The sequence below is a fragment of the Corvus moneduloides genome, chromosome 23 (assembly GCF_009650955.1).
Source record: "Corvus moneduloides isolate bCorMon1 chromosome 23, bCorMon1.pri, whole genome shotgun sequence".
NCBI lineage: Eukaryota > Metazoa > Chordata > Aves > Passeriformes > Corvidae > Corvus > Corvus moneduloides.
Window position 1 is genome coordinate 3,913,420 of NC_045498.1, and position 27,583 is coordinate 3,941,002.

At 57.2% G+C, this 27,583-nt stretch overlaps 2 protein-coding genes across 3 annotated transcripts; both read left to right on the forward strand.

The window, feature by feature from the left end:
* Nucleotides 1-13,258: 13,258 nt before the first annotated feature.
* Nucleotides 13,259-19,731, forward strand: CSF3R (colony stimulating factor 3 receptor). Of its 2 annotated transcripts, XM_032132692.1 has the most exons (16): nucleotides 13,259-13,403; nucleotides 14,241-14,336; nucleotides 14,633-14,932; nucleotides 15,017-15,140; nucleotides 15,234-15,403; nucleotides 16,115-16,269; nucleotides 16,436-16,595; nucleotides 16,723-16,805; nucleotides 16,906-17,119; nucleotides 17,297-17,485; nucleotides 17,723-17,824; nucleotides 18,092-18,238; nucleotides 18,440-18,580; nucleotides 18,717-18,807; nucleotides 18,966-19,047; nucleotides 19,173-19,731. In XM_032132692.1, the coding sequence occupies exons 2-16, from the start codon at nucleotides 14,267-14,269 to the stop codon at nucleotides 19,554-19,556; spliced, it is 2,412 nt and encodes an 803-aa protein (XP_031988583.1). In that variant the 5' UTR covers nucleotides 13,259-13,403; nucleotides 14,241-14,266; the 3' UTR covers nucleotides 19,557-19,731. The 2 variants fall into 2 exon arrangements, with proteins under 2 accessions (XP_031988583.1, XP_031988584.1); XM_032132693.1 differs by lacking the exon at nucleotides 19,173-19,731 and having other exon boundaries at nucleotides 18,929-19,018.
* Nucleotides 19,732-20,186: 455 nt separating this feature from the next.
* MRPS15 (mitochondrial ribosomal protein S15) lies at nucleotides 20,187-26,603 on the forward strand. The gene is given in 9 exon segments (XM_032132637.1): nucleotides 20,187-20,293; nucleotides 21,162-21,224; nucleotides 21,835-21,910; nucleotides 22,636-22,684; nucleotides 23,229-23,313; nucleotides 24,245-24,303; nucleotides 25,465-25,590; nucleotides 25,592-25,657; nucleotides 26,405-26,603. Coding segments are annotated over 9 exon segments (741 nt in total). The 5' UTR covers nucleotides 20,187-20,217; the 3' UTR covers nucleotides 26,546-26,603.
* The last annotated feature ends 980 nt before the right edge of the window (nucleotides 26,604-27,583 follow it).

A 27,583-nucleotide genomic window follows, 5' to 3' on the forward strand; every position in this document is an offset into this window, starting at 1 on the left:
TCACACCTGAAACCTGCCCTGGCTCGCCCGGCAACGGCATTTTACAAGATGGATCAGTCCTGTCTCCTGCTGTACAACCCAGCACGGCAGCGAGAATGATCGAGGGTAGCACACGGTGTCGGCAGCTGGACCCCGCCCCAGAAGCACGGGGAACCCCCTCACCGCAGGGAACCCCCTCGCTGTGAGAACGGGAGTCCTTGGCCACTGCCACACTGACAGGAATCCACCACAAGCCCAACGCTGTAATCCCTCCTTAATCGCCTCGGCAATGAGAGGATTAACCAGGGATCTGCCATGGCCATGTGCCATGGCTGAGCCTGAGAAATCCAGACGGGAATTCCAGTGCCCGCCCGCATCTCCTTCTCACCAATGGATTATGCTCGTCCTCCTCTCGCCCACAAGGATGCTCCTCTGCTCCCTGCTGTCCTCCAGCCCCAGGTTGTGCAAAGCCCAAGCCCCTGTTAATGAGCAGCCCCCCATTTTCCAGCCCTCACCGAAACCCGTGGGGAGGTGAAGGGTGGGGCAGCACCTGTGGGCAGGACACCTTTGCTCAGCACTTCTGCAGGACACCTGCAAACACGTGGAGGCTCCAAAATCTAAAGCCATGGACTATCTCCAAACTAACCCTTCCTGCTGCAAACTGTCACCCCTCAGGTGCAGCCCGCTGGCCCCTGGTCCCCAGCAGGATGTCCCTGGGATACATCCCCAGCCGGTGGCCAGGGGCTCCCTCAGGAACCCAGGCACGGTCACGCCGCTTCTAGCATCCCTATTCTCCGTCTCTCTGTTCCATCCCCTCCGCCCCGGCCCTGCAGTGGCACAGCATCCTCTCACAGCCCCAGCTCTGGCTCCAGCTCCCCGCACCCAGCACAGACACTGCTTTTAATGATGTGCAAATTGGCTTAGGGCACAGCGATCAATCAGGGGCTCAACACCTCGGTGAGGGGACCTGGTGGCTCTTTGTTCGGGGGCAGCAGCTGCGGAGGAGGGAGGGAAGGCTGCAGCCTGGCCGGGCTCTGCCCGCACTCCAGACACGCAGGAATTGATTTGGGATTGTTTCTGTGCAGCAGGCGATCCAACAATCAGATATATTTCTCTTGCAGGTCTGAGTGCAGAGCTCTATTATTCATACTCTGGCTTTAAGTTATAGCCAGTGTCGTGTCAAATGTACCAATTCCAGCAGCTTTAATGGAGTTGGCCTCTGCACCCCTCGCCAAGTGGCAGCTGATATTTTCTGCCCACATCAGTTGTATCTACAAGGGAAAAATATCGAATGCTCCCTGCAGCTCTTGTTCCAGTGCGTGTGAAGGGGAGGTTTCCTGGCCATGGTGATGCCACTTGTGCCGCATGTACCAGCGTGCACATGGCCGGGCGCGTGTGGTTCCTGGCACAGCCACAGCCTGGCACTGCCACGTGGCTGCACAAGGGGCCAAGGGCACCACGGCAACCTTGCGTGTCATGGCCAGCTGGGCTTTGCTCCACCAGTGGCACCCAGGGATCTCAGGTGGCCAGGGAGGAGAAGAGCCCAGCTCCATGTGTTCACAGCTTTCCTGGCCCTTTGGCCACCACTTTGCCAGCCAATGGCCAGTGCAACCTGCCATGTTCGTGTTGGTGTGACAAGAAGCAGGACCTCACTGGGAGGCTGGGCAGGAACCACCCACAGCAAGATGCTCACTTCAAGCCCTCAGTAACTCATCAATCTCTCTCACCTATGCAGGATGCTGCAGCTCACACCAGTGAAATACCTGAACCAGTGGCAGGAAAAAAGATTTAAATCCTGCCACGAATAGGTTCAAGGTTTCCCCTGAGCTGCTCTTGCTGCCTTCTCTTCCTCCTGCCCCAGCCATGGGGAGGCTGCAGTGCCAGTGAGTGTTGTGTGCGGGGCGTGGGGATGTGAGGAGGAAATGCTTCCTGCAGGTGAAAACATCCTCCAGAGAGGCAGTGGAGCAGGGCTACCCCTTGGGATGAGGGCAGGAGGGTGGGTTATGGTGCAGTGGGAGGCCCTTGCTGTGCCAAAACGTCTTCCCTCCTGCACACCCCTTCCTGACCTCAGTGTCTGGGAATGCTCCAGCCAGGCACTGAGCAGCAGCTCCAGCACTGTGAGGGGCTCAGAGGTCTCAGGGAATGTTCCCATACTCCTTGGTGGGTACACATCCTACCCATGCTCCAGCACTCCCACTGTAGCTGGGAGAGACCCTGCAGACTTTTGGTTCATGTCCTGCTGCCACTCAGAGCTCAGCCTTTGGTCCACAATTGAATCAAACGTTTTAAAACAAGCTTTGATCCCTTCTCCTGGCTGCCCCCATCACCATGGCACCTGTAAACAACTGGCAATCTGCCCACCTCCTAATTTTAGTAACTATTTACCTCTCGTTATCTTGCATCAGGCCAGTAGCCAGCACGTCAGTAAGTGATTAATACAGTTCAGACAGCAACGTGAAGCTGCATCCTTCATTCACCACTGGAGTTATCCTATTTGCCCTCTTGATGTTTACCTTAACAAAGCACTGAGAAAGGCAGGAAATACAAGGAATAGGTATTTGCTGTTGGATGAGCAGCTGGGAAGGCAAAGGGGCATAAGGGCTGGGCTAGGATCTTCTGGAGGCAGGAGAAGTGGCTCTGAGGAATTTGTAATCAAGATTTAATAGAGAAGCCTCTGATGGGCTTGTAAATCCTCTGCCCCTCTGCGTGACCAGTGCAGCCTGCTGACACCCTGCAGAAGGGATTTTAAACCTAGAGGTCTTGAACCACAACAAGACAGAAGGAGGAATTTCTCTTAAATTGCTTTCCACTGTATTTTTCCCCCCATAGCTTCTCCCATGACACCGGGAAGGACCCACTTCCACCACATCCCATTGCTCAGCCATCGGCTCCTGCACGTGGCTGGTCACGGGATTGTGCACTGAGCCAATAAATTAAATTGTGGTGGCTTCATCAATATCAATTTTGATTATACTCAAAAGAGCCTGACCAGAGGCACCAACCCTGCTCTCAAAATTAAAACAGACCATCTTTTTACCCCTGAAATTGTCCCATTCCATCAGCCTATGGCAGGAGCATTGCTCAGTCACCTTTGGATAATGGCTGTGTGGGTGTTGGGAAGCTGGGTGGGCTTGGTAGGAGGAAACAGTGGGTGAGTGGTCTGGGGCAAGGGGGCAGCTGAGGGGGGCAGGAAAGCAGGTTTGGGGTGTTTGGGGCTTAGACCCGCCGAGGGCTCAGTCCCATCCTCACCCCAGCTCCTCCCAGCAGCAAGGGCAGGCAAGCACTTACAATAATGAGGTATTCAGCACTGACACCTTCTAATTCCCCAAATGATTAACTTGCAGCAGATTAGAGCTGGGATGGCTATTTAATTAACAGACACGTCAAGCTTGCTTATGAGTCATTAAAAAAACCCACCCTAATGATTGACTTGTTAATACGGAAGAAATCAATTAGAATTTTTTTTTATTCCTCCTCTGAAGTTTTGGATCCAGCCAAAAGGATGGAGGAAGAAAGGATGCTGGGATTCAGCAGAGCTTTGTTCTTTACAGAGGAGGTTGCAGGAACAACTTGAGGCAGGGATTTGGAGGGGTTTTGGGAGGCAGGGACTGAGCCCTGTCCCAGGATGCAGAGGAGGATGCGAGCAGCCCCTCGACACCAGGTTGGTTGTGTAGAAAGCTGCCCTGTCCTCCCTCAATCCCCTCATTCCCTCCTCCAGGGCCAAGTTCCAGGGGTTCCACTGCCCCTTCCCAAAGCTCTTTACCATGAACTGCCTGGCTCCCACTGCGGCTTTCCCAGAGAGCCTGGAAGTGTGGATGGGAATGGCTGGAGCAGGATGGGGATGCAGGGTGTCTGCCTTGGGGCTGGGGCAACTCCTCAGCTCAAAGCTGGGGGTGACTCTGGTGCTGCTGGGGGAGGTGGGTTATTGCTGGCAGTGGGGTCTGACGGCAGCAGGGTTACAGATGGATCCTGCAGGTGCTGAGTTAAGGATGCATCCAGGGAAAACGCAGTGTGGCTTGGGCAGGAAAGGCCGGACCTGAGCAGGAGTTGTCTGCTCAGGGAACAGCTGGTGAAGTTCAAGGGCAAAGAGGATTTGGCAGGATTTGGAAGCTGCAGCCAGTGTAGCCCAGAGAGCCCCGAGCTCAGGGGTTCAGGACCAGGGAGGTCTAAAGATCTTCTGTGCAGCACGTCGGTGTCAGGACACAGGAGAGCGGGCTCAACCCTCCTGCTCCCTGGGGAAAGCCCACGAGGGGTTAAATGCCTTTCTTACACACAATTATGAATTGCTGTCTTCGGAGTCTGACTTAATGCACAGAAACTCTGATTGCTCAAGTCATAGATTGCCTCTTGACATTAATTACTATGTAAATCCAGCAGATTAACATTGTCAGATGATGAGTGGCAAGTCTCACTCGCAGTCAGTCTCCCAGGAGCGCCGCAGTTGCAGAAGTTGCCATAGCGATTTTTTCCCCTTGGAAAAAAACCGATAATAGAGTAAACTCAAAACAAACCAGCTCATCCTTGTGCTCCCACCAGGCGCTGCTGCTCTCCCTGCTGATCCCAGGGCCTCAGCTGGACCCTGCTGGGGCAGGAGCTGAAGTTTCATTTTGACCCATCAGTGGGTTTAATGCTCTTCAAGTGCCTGTCTGGCTCCTCTTAGTGCTTCCTGCCTAAATGACCGTGATGTGGGACTCATCCCCTCTCCACAGGAGCTGCCTGGCTCCTGCTCCCTTGGTTTGGGTCATTCTGTGCCCTCCTAGTGCTGCTGGGCACAGTCCCAGCGGGCAATATGGTGCTTTTTGGGGAACAGAAAGCCCCTCTGGGTCTGCTTGAGGAGGAGATTTGATGTTGTTATCCTAGTCTCTGAAGCCAAACGGTGAAAAGAAAAGGAAAAAAACCCTCATTTTTCACTCAGGATTAAAGATGCATGAGCAGAACAAGCAGGGCTGCTCACCAAGGAGTCAGGGGCTTTGAAGGTGAGCTGAAAGCTCACTACATAAATTGATAAACTGCCTCAGATCTCTGGTCAGGAGAGCACAGGCAGTCGGCTTCAAACCTCGCTGTGTCTGGGGGTGTTTGGACTGGCACCTCAGCCCTGTGCCTTGGCTCATGTCAGCCCCAGCACTGCCAGGTGGGTGCTGTACCCCGAGATGCTGCTGGGGCTGCATCTGCTCTGGTCCAAGATGTCCTTGCCAGGGCCCTGCCGTGCCCTCCTGCAGGTCACCCAGCTCCCAGGGACTGCAACAGGGGTCCCCCAGGGCCCCCCAGGCCTCCCCAAATCCCACTCCTCCCCCAGCACTGAGGCCTGGGATCAGCCTCCACTCCCCAGGGACAGACCGTGGGTCCGGGTGGGCGCTGCAGCACCCGTCACCTCTGCGTGCCCTGAGGGAAGTTGCACGACAGAGGTTGTTTATTGCCTTTGAAAGGCTAGAATATGTTTCTCATCCATGTCATACTTCTAAAAATACCAGACGTGTTGCCCTGACTCTCCTCTCGTGCGCTAATGACAGCTGAGGAGCGACGTCTGTATCATAATGGATGAGAAACAAGTGCCTCTGTACCCGGGAGAAGGCTGATTATTTTACTGGCAAGATACATTAAAAAATGCCTTGTGACACAAAGTAACATTAATGTCAGCAAGCGGCAGCGCGGCGCCTCCGGGGAGCCCCGCTCCTGTCACCCTGATTAAATTAGCGCGTTCCCGCATCCAGCCGGCCATCAATATTCATGTCGGGGTGTGCCTGAGCCAGGGCTGCCGCTGCCTGATGGCCCGGAGGAGATGAAGCAGCCTCAGCCACGGGGTACGGGAGCGGATCCGGGGGTTTTGCCCTCCAGGCGGTGCCGGAGCATCCCCCTCCCCAGCCCCGGGCCTGAAGAGGGGCAGGGATGTTGCCAGACCTGCACCCTGGAGTGGTGCTCCACACGGAATTCTTGCTTGGTCCATGGGATCTTCCCTCAACAAAAGACAATTTTCGGGGTGGAATGAAAACATGCCAAACCCCCTGTGTTTGGCTTGGTGTTTCTCGCTTCCAGAAGCCCCAGCCCATGGGAATTCACAGGGGCTCCTGGCTGGAATGCCCATGCCTGGAGCTGCTGCCCTGATCTCCTGCCTCTCCTCAGAAGGTAATTATGCTCTACTGGGATCTGCAAAATTCATGGCTATAAATGTCTCCACATGAGGAAGGTGCTGTAACTCATGAAGAATCAAATGCCAAAATGCCACTGAGAAAAGGCCGGAAAGAGCTTTAATTGCCCCAATGAATCATTATCATCCCAGGCTTCCAAGACATCACCATTCCACCCACTGCACATCAGCCCTGTTGGCAGCCTGCGCTGGGGATGTGTTTCCAAAAGTGTTGCCAAACAGGCGGTTGTGGATCCTCCTCCCAGCTCCCACCTCTGCGAGTGCAGCCCCAGTCCTGTGCAGGGCCAGCCCTGGCTGCCCACTTTGCCCCCATAACTTCTCCTGGACCCAAGAGCAGGATCTCTGGATCTCCAGGAAGGAAAACGCAGGAGGAGCAGGGCCTGGGGAGCCGCAGATGCACCACCAGCATTGCCGGCTGCGGGGCACGTGGCTAATGTGGGATAACCATTCCATAACTTTGCTGCTGCTGCAGCAGGGTGGTAACGAGTGAGAACAGGCTCAGGGTGGTTTAAGAAGCTGTGCAGGGGCTGCTCTGAGCTGAGATCTCTGAAAGGTGCCAACCTGCAGGGTGAGGGAGCCTGGACGCGCTTCGTTCGCATGGCAGCTGACACCCACCTGAAGCATTGCCTGTAGAACCACAGACTGGTTTGGGTTGGAAGGGACCTTACAGACCATCTCATTCCACCCTCTGCTGTGGGCAGGGACACCTTCCACTATCCCAGGTTGCTCCAAGCCCTGTCCAACCTGGCCTTGGGCGACGGGGCAGCCACAGCTTCTCTGGGCAACCTGTGCCAGGGCCTCACCACCCTCACAGGAAAGAATTTTTTCCCAATGTCTAGTCTAAACCTAGTCTCCTTCAGTTTAAAGCCATGTTTCAGGTGACCCCAGCTCCGTCCTCAGTTCAGGGCTAGCTTGCCAAGGGATCCAAGCACAGCAGCTGGCACTGGTAGGTGCTGGCATTGGTCCTGCTGCCATTGCCCACAGCGTGGGGTCCTGTGGGCTCCCAGAGCCCAGCGGTCACTGTAGTTAATGATCTTTTTAAAATTTAGCTCCCTGGGAACTTGTTATTCCAGGATTCCAGCCATTAAGGGCTTGTTAATATTTATGAAATAATTAATAGATGCACCTCTGTTCTTTAATAACTCATGTAAAGTTGTGCTGGGGAAGGCGGTACCAGGCATTCTGCTCAGAGCAGCTCAGAGCAGGAGGAGCCCTTAATTATGTATTAAACACACACAGATTTATTACACAAAGTTATGAAAAAATAAAAGCATTTAATTTAAGAGAAAATGAGGCAAGTTCTGCTACCTGGAGAGCTGTGTTAACGAGGCAACTGGCTGTGGAGCTCTGCTCCAAGGAAAAACATTTACAGGGGGCCTGGCCCTGTTGTGGTGAGGTCTTTCTTTATGTGGGAGATTTGGTGCTCAGCAGGGTGGGTGTTGGGAAGGGCAGGCAGGGCCACCCCCGTGCCAGCCGTGCACATATGGTGTGCATACACACACACAAAGTTTTTTGGGAGCTTTCCCAGTGCCAGCCCCTCTCCATGAGCACAAGATGCTCCTTTGCTCCAGGGACCCCATGCAGCTGCCCCCCACGTGGGCTGAGGGTCTCTGGAGCGGCACTGGAGGCCCCAGTGGCAGCACGCACGCAGACTGCTCCCCAAACAATGATCTATATTTTCAATTTTCCAAAAGATTATGTTTTCATCTTAAAAGATGTTGTCTCCTGCTTTTTGACCTGAATAAAGTGAAAGATAATAGAATCCAGATGAAATATATATCTACATTAATCTTACACAGCCTCGTGCCGCTTCCAGGCGCTGCAGCAGGAGTGGATCCAGTGGCAATCAGATGCCCACCTGGGTCTGAGTGATTCCCACTCTGATTTAACAGGATTAAGAGCTGCTGTGAGATGCAGCTGGTCCCGGTGCAGGAAGCACAGCTTCTTCCAGGGAGAGTGTGGAAAAGCTCGGAGGTGCATTTTCCCTGAGACATGTCCATGGCAGGGGAGGTGTGTGACTCCGTCACCTCCAGACATCAGAAGGTGACAATGGGGTTGTCAAGGAAGCTCTGCTCCAGGCTGGGCCATGCAGCTGCTGCTGGCTGGGCAGAATGGTGCTGTGCCCAGGGGGGCCATGCTGTGCTGAGCAGGGTGATGCTGTGCCCAGCAGGATCATGCTGTGCCCAGCAAGATTACATTCTGTCCAGTGGGATGATGTGGGGCTGGGTAGGATTATGCTGTGCTGAGCAAGATGATGCTGTGCCCAGCTGGATGTTGCTGTGCTGAGCAGGATTATGCCATCTCAGCATTTGGACAGGCACTTTCACCTGGATTTTGGCAGCACGGGCAGCTGCCAGGAGCTCATGGAGGTGGCCCAGGCTGCCTGGAGCCCATGGGAGCAGCATCCAGCGCTCCTGTCTGTGCTTCTGGCCAGCAGAGAGGATTCACTTTGCTTTGTATCTCCTTGGGTTCCTCCTGCAATTTTCATTTCAAAGCCTCTCCTGTCCTACCTGTGTCCCCAGACAGGCCTTGTGGAGCCGCCGAGCTCGAGGCCAAGGTGAGGGGCACTCACAGCCCTCGCAGGCACCAATCCACGCCAAGGACAGGCTGGATCCCTTAAGCCAGATCCCAGAGCCAGGCATGGTGGGGGCTCCAGCTGTAGCAGGAGAGAACTGGGGGAAGGAGAGGGAGAAATTGGATTCAGAGGCAGCAAATGCAGCTCCCCAGAATGGATGTACAATTTCATTATACACTGAGTAATTGGTGGTAATACAAGAGATATGGGCAGTATCATTATAGACCAGGCTGTGCTGGAGATGGATTATCATCATCTGTCATTATCTGGACTTCCTTGTGGCTGCTAAAATTGTAGAACATGATTTTAATAACCCTGGAAGGCAAGAATCATTTTTCTTTTGTCACTTAACAACTTGGCCTCATTCACTGATACCTTTAAATAAGAAGGGGGGATTAATTTCTCGTGGGATAAATGCAGACCTGGTTGTTTCCTCCTCTCTTCATTTGCAAAGGGGCCCCATCGATGCCTGACAGCTTTCAAGGAAATTGCAGATAATGGGGACAGGATGTCAGTGTGGAGCAGGGGGCACAGGATCACCTGGAGACAGGTGGTGGTGCTGTCACAGTGCCAGCCCTGGGGCCCTTGCCCTGTGCCCCCCAGGCAGGGCACCGATGGCACTGGGAACCACAGCCTGAGCCTCAGGGAGTCTTGGCCAGGAGATTTGGGCAGTGTCAGGGTCGTCAGGGTGGTCCAGGCACCCCAATCTTCAGTCCCATCTCGCAGGGCACAGACACAGCCGTTTTCCAGGAGCCAGGGGAGCTGCGTCACTGCTGACCCCCCTGGACACTGTCAGACTCATTTGTGGGTGTTTCATTTGTCACTTCTTTTGGCCATGGAAAAAGCCAGCAGCAGGAGAGGGACAAATCAAATTACAAGGCAGCTAATGAAAATAATGGGGAATAAAGCACTTTTGGAGGCTGCTTGGTTGGATTCCTATTTCCCTGTGTCACTGGGTTTAAGTGGGGATGTTTATAACCTCACAAAGACATTTCATTGCCTCTGTGATTAGCTCAATTGACCGTGGATTTTTTGACCTGAGCCCTTGGAAGAGAAGTGCCTACTCCAAGTCACATTCCCACCCCACAGCTCGAGCACCTGGAGCCCCGCTGTGCCTTCCAGGGGCCTGGCACTGGCAGCGTGTCCCGGAGTGACACGGACAGGGAATGAAGGGGGTGTTCCTGGGCAGCACAGCCAAGATGGGGGGTTCATATGCCAGGAGCAAGGGGGGAGCAGCTGGGAGAGCTTTGCCCCTTTTCCATGCAATGCTCTGGCCACTCCAGCTACGAGCAGCTGTCAGTGCCTGCCTGGGCTGGCAGCCCCTACCTGCAACTATTGACTCTGAGTAAATAATTCCCAGGTATCCTTTTCTCCTGATAGAAGCTGGGTTTTTTCTATTATTGTCAGAGGTGTTTATTAGAGCAGAAAATAATAGTGCTTTGCTTGCAGCCTGATTGCCAGGAAGTTTCATGAGTGGCCATGCAGCCCCGGCAGCTGGGATCAAACTCAGATGTGTTGCCTGGCACCACGGGCACAGCAGGGTGAGGGGGTGTGGTGGGGGGTGAAAAGCCCCTGCCCTGGCGGTTTGATGGGGGAAATCTCAAAGGGAAATTTCTTTTCAGCAGTGGCAGAGGGGGAAGATGCTCCACAAGTCCGAGTTCCGGAGTGACTCAGCAGAAAAGAGCAGGAATTTCCAGGAATATGAGGGGTGAGAGGCTGGTACAGGGCTCAGCCAAAGAACATGGGGAGGTTCCCCTGCCACAGACACCTGTGCAACAGAGGCAGGAATTTAGGAGAAAGCAAGTTCTAGGTGGTCCAATGGAAGATCTCTCCCTCTCACCCATCCATCCTGTTGAACCACTCTGCCGAGCTGGAGCTGCATCCCCTTGGCACCACTCTGGCACCTCACAGAGTAGAGATGAATAATGGCAGCACATCCCGTCCCTCCTCCCCCTCCCCATGCCCATCAGGGCCTCCCCGGATCTGCCACACAGAAATTAATCCTCCTGCCTCATTAATTGCAGGAATGTGTCGGGAGCTGTTCAAGGTCAGCCTCTAGGACCCCTGCCATCAATCCTCTCCAATTTGCAGCTGCCTTGCTGGGGAGGAGCCGCCAGTGGCACAGCAGGGACAAGCACCGGGGACATCTCTGGTGTTTGGGTGACCAGAGCCCACAGACACAGGAGGGTCCTGGATGGGCTTCTGTCCCAGGAGTGGCTCCATGCTGGCAGGCTGCCCATGTCCCCCTGTCCCCTGGTGATGCCGTCCCGAGCCAAGGGTCCTCTCCTGACCACCTCTGCCCCCCACAGAGTGACTTGATGGGGAGCCCTCTGCTCCTTCCTCATTGCTAATGGCTGAGCGAAGGGGTTGTTCGAATTAACTGCGTTGGGCACCAATTAACCAGCTCTCCTCGCCCATTAGAGACTGCAGAAGCTTTTGCACTTAGATTTTGCATCTTACATGATTGGCAATATTCTCTTCTTTTAAGGAATGAAAAGAAGAAAGGGAAAATCCCTTTAGAGGAGCCGGGTTTTGCTGTCTGCGGAGCTGACACACACCAGGAATGTACTTTATTCTGCTTAACAGCAATGATCCACCCGGCAGGGATGGAAACAGAGGCACTGGGAACACAGAGGTAGCTGAGAGCTCCCAGGCACTGAATGTGGGGTGCTGCCTGTGGACTGAGACCAGAGCTGCCCTCAGGGTCTGGCCATGCCCATGGGCTGCTGCCCAGTGCCATCGGTCCCCATCCGACACCCTGCAACCAGGAAAACCCCGCAGCTGCTTCTCCTTTCCACCTTCCCCCTTGCCTGATGGCCTCAGGCTTGGGAGGCTCTTACATCTGGGAGCCACTGCCCCACCACTCACCCCAAAACCTGCTTCCTGAGCATCCACCCTCCCTCCAAACTGTGCTCCCCTTGCTGTCCTGCACCAAGGCCTGTGTCACCACCTGCCTCTGCACCGTGGGACCCTCTGCCACCCAGCTGGCTCTTGCACCCCAGCAAGAGGGTCGGCCCCGTGCCCTACGCATCCTCCTGGCCCAGCCCCTCTGCCAGGCTGGCTGGGACCTACGGCTCAGGGGTGGCACCCTGCAGCCTGCCTCGTATTCCTGTCCCATCCCAGGGACGGGATCTGTGAGCGTGTGAGCGTGACTCAGAGCCGAAGGGGAACCGAGAGCGCTGTCAGGATGCACGTCTGCTCCATCCCCGCTCGCAGGAGGCTGGCCCGGCAGATTGGCGCACTCGAAGCCTCCTGAGACAAGCCCTTTCCCTACCCGAGGGCAGCCGTTCGCTGGTGTGGGATGCAAGGTCCCCTCCCCACACCGGATCCCACCCTGTGGCGGGGCCCCATCGGCGGCGGGCTCTTGTCGGTGTCCAGCTGGGTGTTTGCAGCGCTACGCCCTCGGTTCCCACGGAGATGCCCACGTCGCCATGGCTACCCATGGACATTCCTGCTCGGCTGGTAAACAGCCCGCACGGCACCAGCTTCCGTCCCGAAGTACTGGAGGTTGCTACACCCCGGGGAAATGTTGCGAGGGCAGCTCCTCCAGACAGCGGGCATCGGCCCCGTGCCCCAGCCCGAGGTGCTGAGCCCCCACTCCACCCCTGCCAGCAGCCAGACCCGTTACAAGCAGGGCAGATTTGGAGGAAAGTGCCTTCGCTTGCACTGTCGGGGCTGTGAGGTCGGTGGTGAGAGCCCCAGGCCATCCCCTCCGGCCAGCGCCCGGCTCTGCAGGAGGCGATGCTAGATGTCCCCAGGATGGTCTCCCACCACACCAAGACACCCTGCTCCCAGGGGGGCTGCTCTGGCAGCGTGGGGCTGTGGGAGCACTGAAGCGTTCCGTGGAGATGAAACACCGCCCCGACCCCAGAGTAAACAGCTCTTTGCACAACAGCCGCCGTGGTTGCGAGAGGTTGTGAGTCTGAGGAGGGTTGAGCAACCCTCTGTTTACCCCCCGTGCCAGCCCCATCCCACCAGACACGGGATTCCCCACCGGGGCTGTGCTCCAGCCTGACACGGGTGGGCACAGCAGCTCGACACGGCCCCGGGCAAGGAGCTGTTTAAATAACACGGGTTAATGGTCAGTACTGGGATATACTGGTGGGAACATCATGTCGTGGGCTGCCCTTGGGCATCTTGCGCACTGCTCACCCTGGAGCAAGCTGGACTACGTGGATGTGGACACAGACACAGGCTTGGGGATGTGAGCTGCTCGCAGGTGGCATCACACCGTGCTGGCAGCCACGGCTGGGTTTGCCTCCTGCCCCTTGAGTTGCTCACTCCCTGGCCAGTGGCCTCCTGCCACATCCACGCTCCTCTGCCGTGTCCCCCAGCCCAGGCCGGTGGCCCCACGGCAGTTGCAGTAAGGAACTGTCTGTGCCACATCCCGGCTGTGCCAGGTCCGGCCGCTGGAGCGGGCAGGGTGGAGGCCGGGCGCTGCTCGGGGTGTCTGCGTCCCCTGGGCTTTCCTGCTTGCGGCGAGCGAGGGGGTCGCAGACTTCAGGGAAGTGTTTTGCAATCACCTTCTTCAGAGCGTCACAGCAACTAACGGCCCTGGTTTTGAGGAACTAACGGGGAAAGCAGCATGTTAGCAAACAGGCTGAGCACGGCCAGCCGCCGGCAGCCGGAGCCCCGCGCTCGGAGCCGGCGGTGAGCGGCAGCCGGACGCACCGGACACGGAGGAGAGGCAGGAATGGAGGCGAGGTAGGGATGGAGGTGAGGTAGGGGTGGGTGCGTGGTGCTGAGGTCCCACTGAGCAGCACCTTGTCTGTGGCTGCTCTCCCCAGTCCCTGCCTGGGACAGGCGCACATGCCGAGTGCTCAGGGGTTGCCGCTGTCCCACTTCCCACACTCGAGTGCTTTGTCTCCCTCTGGATGTTGGCTTGGAGAGTGAGGAGCTGTGGGCACCAGGAACTGGGCACAGTTTGGGCAGCCCCTCCGAACTGTGTCTGGGACCCACCCGGGGCAGAGGATGCGGGCAGAGGCGGCCGGGCAGGGGCAGAGGCAGCCACCGCTCCTAGGGCCGTTCCCAACAGCAGGCAGGGGATGCAGCCGACGGGGGCAGCCGTGGCGGGCGTGGGCAGGACCCCGCAGCTCCGGCCAGTCTCGCTCTGCTGCTGTCGGTCACTCACTTCCCTCTCCCAGCTTATCGCCCTCCGCCGTCCCAGCGCTCACCCGCCCTCAAACCGCAAATCTCTGCCCGGCAGCGGCTGGAGATAGTGGAGATAAAATCAGCCCGTGCCTGCGGCCGGGCACAGGGTGCTGTGCCCGGGATGGCGTGCGGGGCCGGGACGGTGACGGCGGTGTGGAGGGACCCGCGTTGCGGGGTCTCTCCGCTGCGCTTCCCACGCCGGCGGCTGTGGCAGCGCGGGCGCCGAGCCGGGGGCGGAGGTGTCAGAAGGGCTGCGGGGCCGGGCTGACGCTGACAGCGAAAGGACATTCTGCTCCAGGAAGCGCCGGTGACAATGGAGCCCGGCTTCTTCAGCCCACCTCGTCCCCAGCCCTTGCCGACCCCCAGAACAAGCCGCTTTCTCCGCTCCAGGTGATGCCAAAGCCACGGAGGAGACCATGGCCAGACGCGGTGCTGGGACACCCTTCCTGTTGCAGCTCTCCCTGCTTCTGCTCCTCCACCTGGGCGGTGAGTGCGGTCCATCCTGTCCTGTCCCACAGCCACGCCATCCCCGGCACCCTGCGCCCCAGCCGGGCTGGCCGGGGCCACGGGGCAGGCAGGAGCGGCGGCAGCGCAGCAGGCACGGGCAGGATGGGGCCTGGCATGTGCCGGTGGCTTGCCCAACGCTCGGCTCTTCCTCTCCAGGGCTGGGGGGGCCCATCTAAGGGAAGAGGCTCCTCCCTGTGTCCCGCCTGGGCACTGAGGAGCTGAGATGGCTTTGTCACAGCTGTGCCCAGGATGTGACACGCTTTTCTTGCCTGCAGGGACACTGGGCTGCGCCTCGGTGGCTGTGGGCTCGCCCATTGTGCCCCTGGGCTCGGCTGTCACGGCGTCCTGCACCATCCAGAGAGAGCTCTGCCGTGGCTTGGAGCAGGGGAAGGTCCGGATCATCTGGATGCTGGACAACAAGCTTGTGGCCGGGAGCCAGCACCAAGGTCCAGGGGGCACGGAGGTGTCCAACCTCACCCTGCCCCGGTTCAACCACACACAGGCCAGGCTGTGGTGCTGTGTGGAGTGGAATGGGACCAAGCAGCGCATTGGCATGGCCGAGATCAGGGCGGGCTGTAAGTCTGCTGCCAGCATGGGTCACCCTCCTCCCCAGAAGGGACGGGCACTTGCTCAGGCTCTTTCCTGCTGTTCTCCCCCAGACCCTCCTGCAAAGCCCCTCAACCTCAGCTGTATCCTGAACCTCAGTGACTACGGGCTGACGTGCCGGTGGGAGCAGGGAACCGACAGCCACCTCCCCACCAGCATCGTGCTGAAGTGCGCCGGGTAAGTCCCGGGACCACGGTCCCCTGCTAAACCCCATAGCAAGCCTCGTCCTCTGCCAGAGGGACCCCGAGCCCACTGCTCTGGCTGCCGCAGGAGCAGAGCCCAGGTGGTGACGGGCTGCACCCCGCAAGGAGGGCACAGCCACTGCACGGTGCCACGCCGGCTGCTCCAGCTGTACCGGCAAATGGAGATCTGGGTGTCTGCCACCAACGCCCTGGGCACAGCCGAGTCAGAGCATCTCCGCATCGACCCCATGGACGTGGGTGAGTGACGGTGCAGAGGTCAGGGGCCAGGGAAGCTCATCACCGGTGACAGGGGTATTAAAGCACCATTAAAGCACGTCGGGCTTTGAGGTCACATTTTACGGGCAGGTTCCATGATGAATGTCCTGCCGGGATGAATCGGTGCCAGCGCTGCGTTACAGACAGAGCAGCGCGTGCAGCGGGTTACGAGCTGCCAGTTGACCTGCTGCACTCCACAGCTCCTCCAGCAATTGATTACCCATTTATTCAGGAGGTCTATTAATAATGGATCCAGTGCCTATAAACTATTTATAAAGGGAGCCTTCCCAGATGCAGAGACTTATCCTCCCTGATCTGAGGCTGGGGAAAGACTGCCCAGGAACCAGCTGAGCCCTCCCATGGCTGTGCCACGCTCTCACCCCCGAGCAGACCCAAATGTAGGGTGTTCCAGACACCAGGCCCCATGGAATCTGTTTTCTCTGCACAGCTGTTAATGCAGAGCAGTGCCAGCATTGCACTCACTACCATTACCCATTCCCAAGCAGTGGCACATGCCAGCTCCTGTCCCTTGCCACCAGCCATTCTCCTAAATGTTTTGGGGTGGTTTCCCCCCATTTATTGCTGCAGCACCCTGGCTGCAGCTCCTGGCATTAACAACAGGCACATGTGAGGACGTGGCTCTGGGCACTGCCCACCACACACGTCTCCAGCTCTCCCCTGCTCTTCCTACAGCCAAGCTGGACCCCCCAACCCTGCAGAGCATCCAGTCCATCCCCTTCCAGACCGACTGCATCGCCCTGGCCTGGGACGTGGCGCGGGGCACAGAGCACATGGAGCTGCAATGTGAGCTGCGCTACCGGGCACCCGAGGACCCTGCCTGGGTCCTGGTGAGTGCCGCTGGGGCAGTGGGACCGGGCAGCAGCCGGGACCCTCCCTCTGCTCCAAGCAGTGGGAGCGCCATGTGGGAGTGGGACGGCAAAGTGTCCCCCCGCGCCCACAAGAGCCCCTGCCCGAGGCAGGAGCCAGCACAGCCCTCGTTCTGGCTGCCACCAGGTCACCGGCATCATCGGCCGGGCCGGCACCGCGCAGCGCTGCGGCTTCCTCTTTGGCACACAGTACCACTTCCAGATGCGGTGCCGGCGGAGCTCAGCGTCGGCACTGGCCTACTGGAGCGAGTGGAGCCCGGGCAGGAACTACACCACCCACGAGAAAGGTGCGTGTGAGTCACCCAGGGGGTCCCCTCTGCCCGAGCAAGCGGCACAGCACTGAGGGCAGGCGGCACAGCGCTGGGGGCACAGCCACGCTGGCCCCTCAGCTTCTGCCATCCCCCCCCGTTGCAGCCCCCACAGGAAAGCTGGACGCGTGGTGGGAGGCTCAGCCGGCCGGGGCAGGGGAGCCGCTGGAGGTGCAGCTGCGCTGGAAGGTGAGCAGGGGCGGGCGAGGGGCGCGGGAGCTGCCGGGGCATTGCCCTGGGGCCTGAGATCCCCGCAGGGACTGACATCCGCACCCCCTGCCCCACCCAGGCCCCACGGCAGCGGGAGGCCAACGGGAGAGTGCTGGGGTACCGCGTCACCCTGAGCCCCCGGAGGAGGGGCAGGGACCCCTCCACCATCTGCAACACCACCCACACCCAGTGCAACTTCTCGGTGCCCGCGAGGACCAGGAGGGTCTATCTCTCAGCCTACAACGCCGCCGGCGAATCGGCACCGACCGAGGTCGTCCTCCTACAGAGGAAAGGTGAGGGCAGTGCCCGAAACCTCCGCGTGTCCCCCGGGGCTGTGCTTCCCTCGAGCAGGCTGCCGTGGGCTGCACAGCCAGGGCAAGGAGAGGGCAGATTCCAACCCGGGGCGCACAGGGGGTGATGTGGGAGAGGTGCTCCCCTCTCCCATCATCCCGGCTGCTTGTTCCATGCAGGTCAGCCCCTGTCCGGGCTCCGGGCCGTGCCCGGGGACGAGCACAGCCTCTGGGTGCACTGGGAGGCACCGCTGGCCCCAGTGATCGCCTACGTCCTGGAATGGCAGCGGGTGACAGCAGAGCCTGGGCACTGCAGCGCGTGCTGGCAGATGGAGCGTGATGGGGCAGCCACCACAGCCCTTATCCAGGGTAAGCGGGGGCTGCCAGGGGACCCTGACCCCCTGGTCATCTGTCCCAGGGGGCTGGCACCCATCCTGACCAAACCAGGACCAAGCCCTGGCCCCAGCCCACCTCCCACCCTCCCTCCTTCCTCTGGATCCACCCCCAGGGTAGGTGGGCTGGTGCTGTGGGGCACAGGCAGGGGCAGCTGAGGGGTCTCAGCAGCCAGTGCCCCAAACTCCCAGCCCCCTCTGCTCTCTGTTGTAGATGGCATCAAGCCTTTCCAGCTGTACAACATCTCACTGTACCCCCTCTATGAGGACACTGTCGGGGTGCCCATCCACACCACAGCCTACTCGCTGCAGAAGGGTACGTGGGAAGGGTGCCCCACCACCAAGACTTTGCCCTTCCAAAAGGAGGAACACTCCCTCCCCCATGTACCCCTAATCCAGGAGCTGTGCCAAAGAGCTCAGCTTGAGGGGCTGGATCTGTCTCGTCTCTGAAGGTGCTCTCAGCTCCCCCACAGCGTGGGCAGGTCCTGATGCCCACACCTCGGGAGTGGGACCCCCCCACCAGTTCCCACCCGAGGCAGTGGCTCTGCTCAGCACCTGGTCCCCCTTGTCCTGCTCTTTCCAGCACCATCCTATGCCCCAAAGCTTCACCTCAGGAGGATCAGCAAGTCAGAGGCCGAGCTGTGCTGGGAGCCACTGCCAGTGGATATGCAGAACGGCTTCATCACCAGCTACACCATCTTCTGGGCCAACAGCATTGCTGATGTGGCCAGTGAGTTTTGCCTGCAGCACCAGTGACCTTCCCCTCTGTCCCACGTTGACATGTTGGGTGGGGATATCAGCAGACCCTGTGTCCTTCTCAGAGAGGGTCAGGGAGTTGTATGGGTGTCTCACAGGGCCCTGGCCAGCAGAGATCCAAGGGGCTGTGCAGGTGAGGGGATTCCACCACACCAACAGCCCCGTGTGTCCCCAGGTGCCACCGTGAATCCTTCCCTCAGCTCCTTTGTCATCCGGGGGCTGAAGCCATCGACCCTGTACAAGGTGCACATCATGGCATCCACGGCTGCCGGCGGCACCAATGGCACCAGCCTGACCCTGGTGACCACAGTGCTGGGTGAGGGGTGCAGCCACTCGGGGCGGGGGGGGAAGATGGGAGGGGACCCGCAGACCCTGGTCCTGCCCTGGCCTCATGGCACAGCACAGCTGGCAGTGCCCACTGCAGTTCCCTGTGACCCTGTCCCACTTCCCAGATGACACTGAGATCCAGTTCCTCTTCCTGACCCTGGGGCTGATCTTTGTCCTGTTCATGGTGTTGCTCATCTGCTTCCAGAAGAACGAGCGGTGAGTAGCAGAGCCCCGCCCCAGGCTGGGCTGCCGGTGGGACAGGGTGGTCTGCGGGAGTGCTGACATCCCTCCAGGAGCCTGGCGGGAGCCAGTCCAGCACTGAGGCCACCCATTCCAGCCCGCCTCGCTGAGTCCTCTCATCCCGTGGTCCCCAGGATGAAGGAGCAGCTCTGGCCCAGTGTCCCCGACCCTGCCAACAGCAGCCTGGGCAAGTGGGTGCCGGCAGCGGCGCCGCAGGTGAGACCGGCCGGCTGCTCCCTGGCCCCCCAGTCCCCACCCTGCACATGGCCCCGGGGCGCGAGGCCACGGTGAGGGACAGCAGGGGCAGATGGCACCGGCTGTGACCTCCATCTGGTCCCCAGGAGCCGATCCAGGTCCCCGCCGCGAGGGAGCCCGGCCCGGCCGCCATCTCCACGGTCACCGTGCTGGAAGGGGAACCGGGGAAGCAGCCGGGGAAGGAACCCCCCGCCCTGCTCGTCGCCCTCTCGGCGGTGACCCGGCCCTACGTGCGGCAGGAAGGTCCCGGGGAGCCCGTGCAGTATGCGCGGGTGGGGGGCGCGGGGTACCGGGGGCAGCCGCTGCTCCCCGAGCCTGGTCCTCGATTCTACGAGAACCTGCGGGGCCGCGGGGACGGCGGCGGCGCGGGGGACTGGGGGTTCCCCGAGGAGCCCCCCGCCACCTTCCCGCTGCTGCAGGGGCTCCGCATCGGCGGGGCCGAGGAGCTGCACGAGTGCCGGGCGGACTAGCGCGGGATGGAGCCGGGCAGCGACACCGGGTCCTCCAGAGGGAGCCCCGGGATGCGGAGACCACTCGCGGGGTTCCAGCCGCACCCCGGGGCGCTGCCCGGCTCCACCCCGCTCTGTGTGTGTGCCCCCTCCCGACTCTTTCCCTCCGAAATAAACGGAGACGTGCTGCGAACAACCCGGGCGCCTCTGCGGGAGCCCGGGGATGGGGATGGGGACGCGATCGGGGACGGGAACGGGACCGGGACGAGACCGAGACAGGGATACAGATAGGGATTGGGACGGGACCGGAACCGGGACGGGGACAGAACGAGTATCGGGACCGGGACGAGGACGGGGACAGGTAGGGGACGAAACCGAGACGGGGACGGGAACGGAGATGGAGATGGAGATGATGGAGATGGGAGATGGGAGATGGAGATGGAGATGGAGATGAGATGGAGACGGGACCGGGACGGGAACGGGAACGGGGACAGGACAGGGACTGGGACAAAGACGGGGACAGGGAGGGGTCCGGGACCGGGACGAAGACGGGGAGGGGACCGGAATCCGGGACAGCCATCGACGCGCTCGGCGCTCGCTCCCTCCGCCCTGTCTCGGCACTCGCCAGTCGCGCCTGGGCAAGATGGCGGCGCCCATGGCGGCGTGCCGGTGAGCGCGGGCCATGCTGGCGCTGCTGGGCCGCGGCCTGGCGGGGCCGGCCCGTGCCGGGGCCGCCGTGCTGGGCAGGGCAGAGCCCGGTGAGGGGCGCGGGGGGCTCGGGAGGCCGCTGGGAGGGAGGGTGGAAAGGAAAGCGAGACCCGCTGGAGGAATTGGGGAGCAGCCGGGTCGGGGCCGGGATGGGAGCTGAGGATGCGGGGAAAGGGGCGGTCGCGGGGTCGGGGGTGGCCGGGGGTCACTCAGGGGACCACACACCGGCCCCGTGGTCTGTCCCCGCTGAAACGAGACAGGGGACCGGGTGACCTTGGGGGTACCCGGGGTGCGGGCAGGGTCCCGGCGGTCCCTTGGAGCGCCCTTGGAGCGGCGGTGGCCGAGCCGGGCACAGGTGAATGGCCAGAAGCAGGTCCTGATTCCAGCAGCAGGGCCCTGGAAGAGCAGCTGGAAGAGTTTGTTCTTGAAAGGTCAAAGAATGAGGAAGTCCTGGCTGGTGATGATATTCCCGTCTGTACCGAGCTGTGTCAGACAAAGGTTGTCCCCGGGCTTTCCCCAGGTGTCTCTGCCCCTGAGGTCTGACACTGGGGTGGTCCAGAGCAGCCCCTCCACGTCGCTCATGAGACTGAATTAATTGAGCAGTTAATTGAGCAGTTTAAACCCTCTAAATGAGCACATTTGCACAGGGAGCCCTCACAGCTCTCAGTGTGTGCAGTCTGTTGTGCCGCTCCGGCCTCAGCATTTGCTCACTCTCAAGCGGCACAGCTTGGTTTGTTTTAGCACCTTGTGAGAGCCACTCTGAACTATCCCACACTGCTCTGGGACTAAAGATGTGTCTGGTCACTGATCACCTCAGAGGCTCAGTGCTCTGACCTCAGACAGACTGAGCAGCATCTGACACGTACAGAGCTGGAGAAGTGCACGCAAGGCTGATGTCTCTCTGTTTCTCCCACCCAGTCTGCAGTCCTGTGCTCCAGGCAGCCAGGGGTTATGCCAGACGTGTGACAAGGAAGAGGAAAGGTACGTCAAGATCCACAGGACCAAATGTTTTACTGTTGACATGCTCAGAGTTGTATCCTCATGGCACAGAAATCATTCCAGAAATAGTTCCTTGCAAGCTCAGAAGTTACTCAGAAGATTCCTCTCCTCCTGAATGTGGGGAGATGAATGATTGTCAGTAGCAGGAGATCTGTGAGGGTCAGGAGGCCCTGGCACAGGGTGCCCAGAGAAGCTGTGGCTGCCCCTGGATCCCTGCAAGTGTCCAAGGCCAGGCTGGACATTGGGGCTTGGAGCAACCTGGGATAGTGGAAGGTGTCCCTGCCCATGGCAGGGGGTGGAATCAGATGGGCTTTAATGTCCCTTCCAGCACAAACTGTTATGGTATTCTGTGGCCTCTGAGCTCGGTGGATTGTTGTAAATACATGTACACCATATTGTAAGTCCAGAGTGCTGAAGGGAAGAGACTGAACCTATTTTTTTCACTCAGTTCCTGCCATCTTGGCTGAATCTGCTCAGTTCTTATTTGGAGCACACAGTCAGTTTCCTTCAGAACATGTTTCCTCTAATCTGATTTGCAAGGTCAGAGCTCTGATTTTGTCCTGCTCTTCCTCAAATGTTTCTCTCTTTGTAGACATCCCCAGCCATCTGGATGACCTCCCTCCCACCTTGCTGAAGAAGGATTATGCCAATCTCCCGATAATGAACAGGTATGAACAGGGAGAGGGAATGGCTGCTCACTGCAGTTGTTTGTATCTTACATATAACCATGGTATGTGGAAGTTGTCACCTGCTCACTAATTAATTGTTAATGCTCTGTGGGCACAAAAATTGCAAAGTCAGTTGGAAAGTCAAATTTACAGACACAGTCTGTGGTCAGGGCTTGATTGTTTACTCCGTGTGAGCTCGAATGCTGGTTGCCCACATGCTCTGTGGGCTTTGTAGTCCATGGGGAAAAAAAAGGAAATAATCTTGAAATACTGGAAATAGTCATCTTGCAAATAATCTGTGCCTGTCTTGAACTCAGGTGATGGAGAGTGTCATTAAACAACTCAACATGAACTCAGCTGCTGCTGAATTTGGGATCTGGGGCTCAGCACTGTTGTGCTCTGATGCAGAGCTGCTCCTGTGTGGTGCAGGGAGGGCCCCCAGTGGCCCGACTGTGACTTTCACTGATCTCTGAAGGAGCCAGTCTTAAAATGAAATATTTTTGCAGCAAAACTGCTCTATACTCCTGTAATCTGAGCCATGATTTTGCTTAGGAGTGTGAGCACCAGTTTATGGCTGCCAGGTTTGGGAGGGGAGGAGAGTCCCTGTAAATTTGTAGAGTAAATTAAAGCTGAGAAAAGTGAGTATGTTCTGAGAACCTGAGCTCATTTCTGTTGTTAAATAGACTTGTTTCTAGTTTATAAGCTAATTTGCCATCTCCTTGCAGTGTGGATGATGTAGTGAAACGGCTGTTGTCCCTGGAAATGGCAAGCCAGGTCAGTGTCATTCTGCTTGCTTGAAAATAAATAGATTTAATGAACACCTTTATGTGAGACTTGTCTATGTTGTTAAATGTCTTTCACTTACTGTATTTTTAAGTGACTGTAAATCTGGGGTGATGAAATACATTACAGTGATAAGTCTGGTTTGCTCTTAAAATTTATCACACAGTCTTCTTTATGGTAACAATTGCATATGAAAATGAGAGAAGAAAGTACTCAGGGGTGACAGGGCAATGAGCTGTTCTGTAGCTGCTCGTGGCCGACCCCCTCTGTTCTAGAAACCACTGCATGGGACAGCAGATGCTCATCAAGTTATTTTTACTTTCCATATGCCCAGAAAACAAATTAAACAGGTATGAAAGTGGCACAAAGATCTCACCATTCTTCTATGCTTGCCACTTGAGCTTGAAGAGATGCAAAAGTACTGAGTAAAGGTCTGAATTACAAAGCCTTTATCTGGGTGTTTGGGAAGAGAGCTGAGTGCCTCTGACCTCTGCTGTTCCTGAGACAGTGACAACCTCTTTTCTGTGACCCACAGAAGGAGAAGATGAAGGTAAAGACACAGCAGCTGGTGGAGAAGGTCAGGAGGTCTCCCAATGACAGTGGCTCCTTTGAGGTGCAAGGCAAGTTTGAAAAGGGAAGGATGTTGTTGGCAGATGAAACATCTCTGCTTCTGTTCAGCTGTTCCCACCCCAGCACTTCCAGTTTGCTGTATAATTCAGGAGAATCTCCTCCAGGAGAGCCCCTGGGAGGCAGGGAGCCTGCAGGATGCCCTGCAGGACTGCTCTAGGTCTGGAAGACTTGCAGAGGCTGCTGGGGTACTTCCAAATTCCTGCTCCACATCCACCCTCCAAAGGCAGAGTGTGCATTATTCTGCTTGGAGTGCTTCTGTGACATGAAGCACTGAGCTGCAACTGTTACCAAAATGAGCCAAATTCAGCCATGGAACCCAGATTTTTCTCTGCATCGGAGAGCTGTGACTGAAGCACAGTGGGGACAGTGCAGGGACAAAGGCCATGTTGCACTGACCAACACTGACCACCCCTTTGTCATCAGTAAAGCCCTTTGGTTCTGCAGGATGCCACCAACCCCTCCCTCCAGAGGGACATGGCTGCTGCCCTTGGAAAAAAAAACCTTTAGTGCTGTCTGCTTCCCCAGAGCTTAAATCCTGTGAGGTGAAATGGATGTCAAATCACTGGGAATTGAATGAGTGCAAGAGGAACAAATTCACAGATAAATTTATATGATGTGTTGCTAAAATCTTACCCTCTCATTAAGCAGCCTCATAACAGTCACAGCTCTGCAGGTTGTGTGTTGTGGGTTGTTGTGCTCTGTCCAGTGGGCAGTGGGGAGTGGCTGGTGTGGGCAGTGCTTGTTGGGGACAGTGTTTCCTGTGGGCACTGTTCTGCCGTGGGCAGTCCCTGCTGTGCTGCTGTGGGTACCTGCAGGAGCAACAGTGCTCAGCTGGCAGCTTGAGGCAAGGCAGATGAACGTGGATCAGCTGGGAAAGCTGCTGCTCTCACACAGCTTCTCTCTCTCTCTGTTCTTTTACAGTTGCTATTTTGACTGCCAGGATACGCACGCTCGAGGAGCACCTCCAGAGGCATCCCAAGGTAACTCGTGGATCTGAGTCCACACACAGCAGCTGCTCAGGTGGTTTTCTCAGTTTATAACAAAAGGATTTTAATGCTGGGGATTATGGCATTCCTAAGGAGGTTTATAAAATAGTTACAGCTGTTCCATGGTGCCAGTTTGGGGAGCTGCAGGCTCAGGCACAGCTGGATTTTCGCCGACTCCGTGTTCTGGTTTGTTACTGTAGTGGAGGAAATGGCTGAGCAAATTCCTTTGGGCAGAGTTGAGCTCCGTTTCTCATCACTGCAGATGTGGCTTCACAACTTAGTTTTCACTAATTAATGAAGGCAGCTGCAGTAATAAGCAAAGAGCAAAGTCTGTGCTTGTTCTGCTCATGGAAATGTTTGGTGGACAACGCTGTGTGAATGTGCCACTTCCCTGCCTGCAGCAGCCTGGGTTCAGGCCCAAATTTGAGACATCTCGACTGAATTTATGAACAAGAGATATTACAGATTCTTTATGCAGGGCAAAAGGTGGGAAATGGATTGATAACTGCATCTGAAAGAAGTGCATAATTGTTACTCATGAAAACTTGAAGGGTACAGGGGAATAGAATTAAGCTTTCTATGACAAGCCAGAAGCTGTACCAGGAGTTGCAGCAAAGAGACCTTTTGTAATTCCTTGGCTGAAGCCCGTTCTTTACACAAATCACTCGTATAGGACAGGGAGACGTCTCCCATGACCTGCCCGGACTGGTGTGGCTCAGGCTACACTTGTGCCCTTCCAGAGAACAACCAGACAGTCAGAGCCAAGTCACAGATTATTTTCATATTTAATTTCTGGCGAAACAAAGGTAAATGCTTCTGTGTTATTCTGAAGCAGCACACTTCAGGGGAAGTAGGTTTTAGCCAGAAGACCTTCCCTGCAGCTTTGGCACAAACTGTACACAAGCTGAAAACAGTCTTCAGGGAAAGTGGAGCCATGAAACAGAGAAAGCAATTCCAGTGCAAAGTAAATGATATCTCCTTGGATCATCTTGTGCTGACCTGATGTACTCGCAGCATCTGCCAACAGAAATTGTTCTAAGACTCTGTCGTTAACCTGATCGTTCCCTTTCAGCCAAAATGTGGTCTGTTCTCAGTAATTTATTGGAGTGGCAGGACAGTCTGTCTGCAGTGGAGTGAACGTTGGGTGCTTTGCAGGACAAAAGTAACCGTCGGTGCATGCTGATGGATGTGGACCGGCGGAGGAAGATGCTGGGGTATCTGCGCCGGGTGAACTACAGCACCTTCGAGAGCACCTGCAAACAGCTGGACATCCAGTACAGCCCCCCCCCAGCCCTACATCCGCCGTGTCACCAAGCGCTGGCTGGTCAAGAAGGCTCTCTGCATCAAGGTACAGAGCAGGCTGGACAGGGAAGAACCCCTCTGTAGAAGTTAGAAGTGACTGATAGCTGAGTCCTCCTAAGCCAGGCTTTGACTTTGATCCTGTCTCTGGAGAACTGCCTGAGCTCAGCCAAGAGCTCCATGGGGGACATTTATGTCATGGGCACTGACACATGCTGTACTCAGGCACTTTGGGATGGGCTACTGGTTTGCTCAAAAATGTTTTATTCAAACCAGCTTTTTTCTCAAATGCTGGTATGGGAACTGATATATGAGATAATTTGATGGCAGTTTGGAACAGAAGCGTGGGTGCACCCACTGTCTGCCCTGATTTGCTCAGAATATATGGGTGTAACTGCTGCGTGCAGTAGATCTTGGTGTAACTGAGCAGAACCAAAAGCTGGACGTGCCTTTGGTTTGTAAATGCTAAATTTCAGTCCAATGAAATTACAACCAAAGGACTGGACCAAAGGTGTCCAAGGAATGACTAGATATGGCACTCAGTGCTCTGGTCTGGTTGACAAAGTGGGGATCGGTCACAGGTTGGACTCTGGTCTCAGAGGTCTTTTCCAACCTGAATGATTCAGTGATTCTGTGACTGGGTGGCTGTAACAGAGTAATCCCAGATGGTTCTCTGGAGCAAGGAAGGCACAGAGGGAGGATTTGATCTGGCTCCTGCTGGAACCGCTCTGCCTGCAGCAGACAGCCTGGGGAGCAGCTCTGCAGGCAGCTCTATCTCTCCTTTCTGCTTCCACAGGTATTCCAGGAGAAGCAGAAGCTGAAAGCAGCAGAGAGGCTGAAGCAGAGGAGAGAGTGGCAGGTGAGAGCAAGGGCAGCACAGGCACGGCAGGAGAAGCAGGTGCAAGAGAAGCAGGCACAGGAGGGGACTCCTGTGTAGTGGCACAGCCAGGCTGGCACAGACAGGCTGACAATAAACACTTGCCCAAAGACCTCAAGCCTCTGCTCATGTGATGTGGTCTGCGCCGTTCTGAGCACCTGGGAAGGGTAGCGGGTGGTTTAAGTGGTTTAGAAGTTTAATTTCAGGCCAGGTGCTGGGTAGGTCACTCTGTGAGGCAGGTCTGTCAGTGGGAAGAGTTCAAGGGCTGCCTGTGTCCTGTCAGCATAGCCAGCCCAGAAGTTTGTGCTGTCACATTTTCTTAGATATTTATAAACTGAAGCTTAAGACATTTAGATTGGACATTATGAATAAATCTTTCCCTGTGAGGGTGGAGAGGCCCTAGCACAGGCTGCCCAGAGAAGCTGTGGCTGCCCTATCCGTGGAAGTGCCCAAGGCCAGGCTGGACATTGGGGCTTGGAGCAACCTGGGACAGTGGAAGGTGTCCCTGCCCATGGCAGGGGTGGCACTGGATGGGCTTTAATGTCCCTTCCAACCCAAATCATTCTGTACATGCACAGGGGCCGTGCTTGTGTGCCAGGATGATCCACACATAGTCTGGGACAATGTGCACATGGATCGGGATGCTCTGCACACGCAGTGGGGATGATGCCCACACAGACGGGGAGGATGCACATGCGGACCAGGGACGATGCACACAGGGACCGGGACGATGCGTGCAGGGACTGGGGTGATGGGAACACTCAGACCAGGATGACGGGAACACGCACCGCGGACGGTGTGCACACGGACTGGGATGCTGCGCACACTCAGACTGGGATAATGGGAACACGCACCGGGGACGGTGCGTACACGGACTGGGATGCTGTGCACACTCAGACTGGGATAATGGGAACACGCACCGCGGACGGTGCGCACACGGACTGGGATGCTGCGCACACTCAGGCCGGGATGACGGGAACACACGCCGGGGATGCTGCGCACACTCAGGCCGGGCTGACAGGAACACACGCCGAGGATGCTGCGCACACTCAGGCCGGGCTGACGGGAACACACACCGGGGATGCTGCGCACACTCAG

Coding starts and splice junctions, on each gene's coding strand:
- CSF3R (XM_032132692.1), top strand. CDS start 14,267: ATGGCCAGACGCGGTGCTGGGACACCCTTCCTGTTGCAGCTCTCCCTG. Junction 17,486..17,722: donor CACCACAGCCCTTATCCAGG/GTAAGCGGGGGC, acceptor TCTCTGTTGTAG/ATGGCATCAAGCCTTTCCAG. Junction 18,581..18,716: donor CCTGGTGACCACAGTGCTGG/GTGAGGGGTGCA, acceptor CCCACTTCCCAG/ATGACACTGAGATCCAGTTC.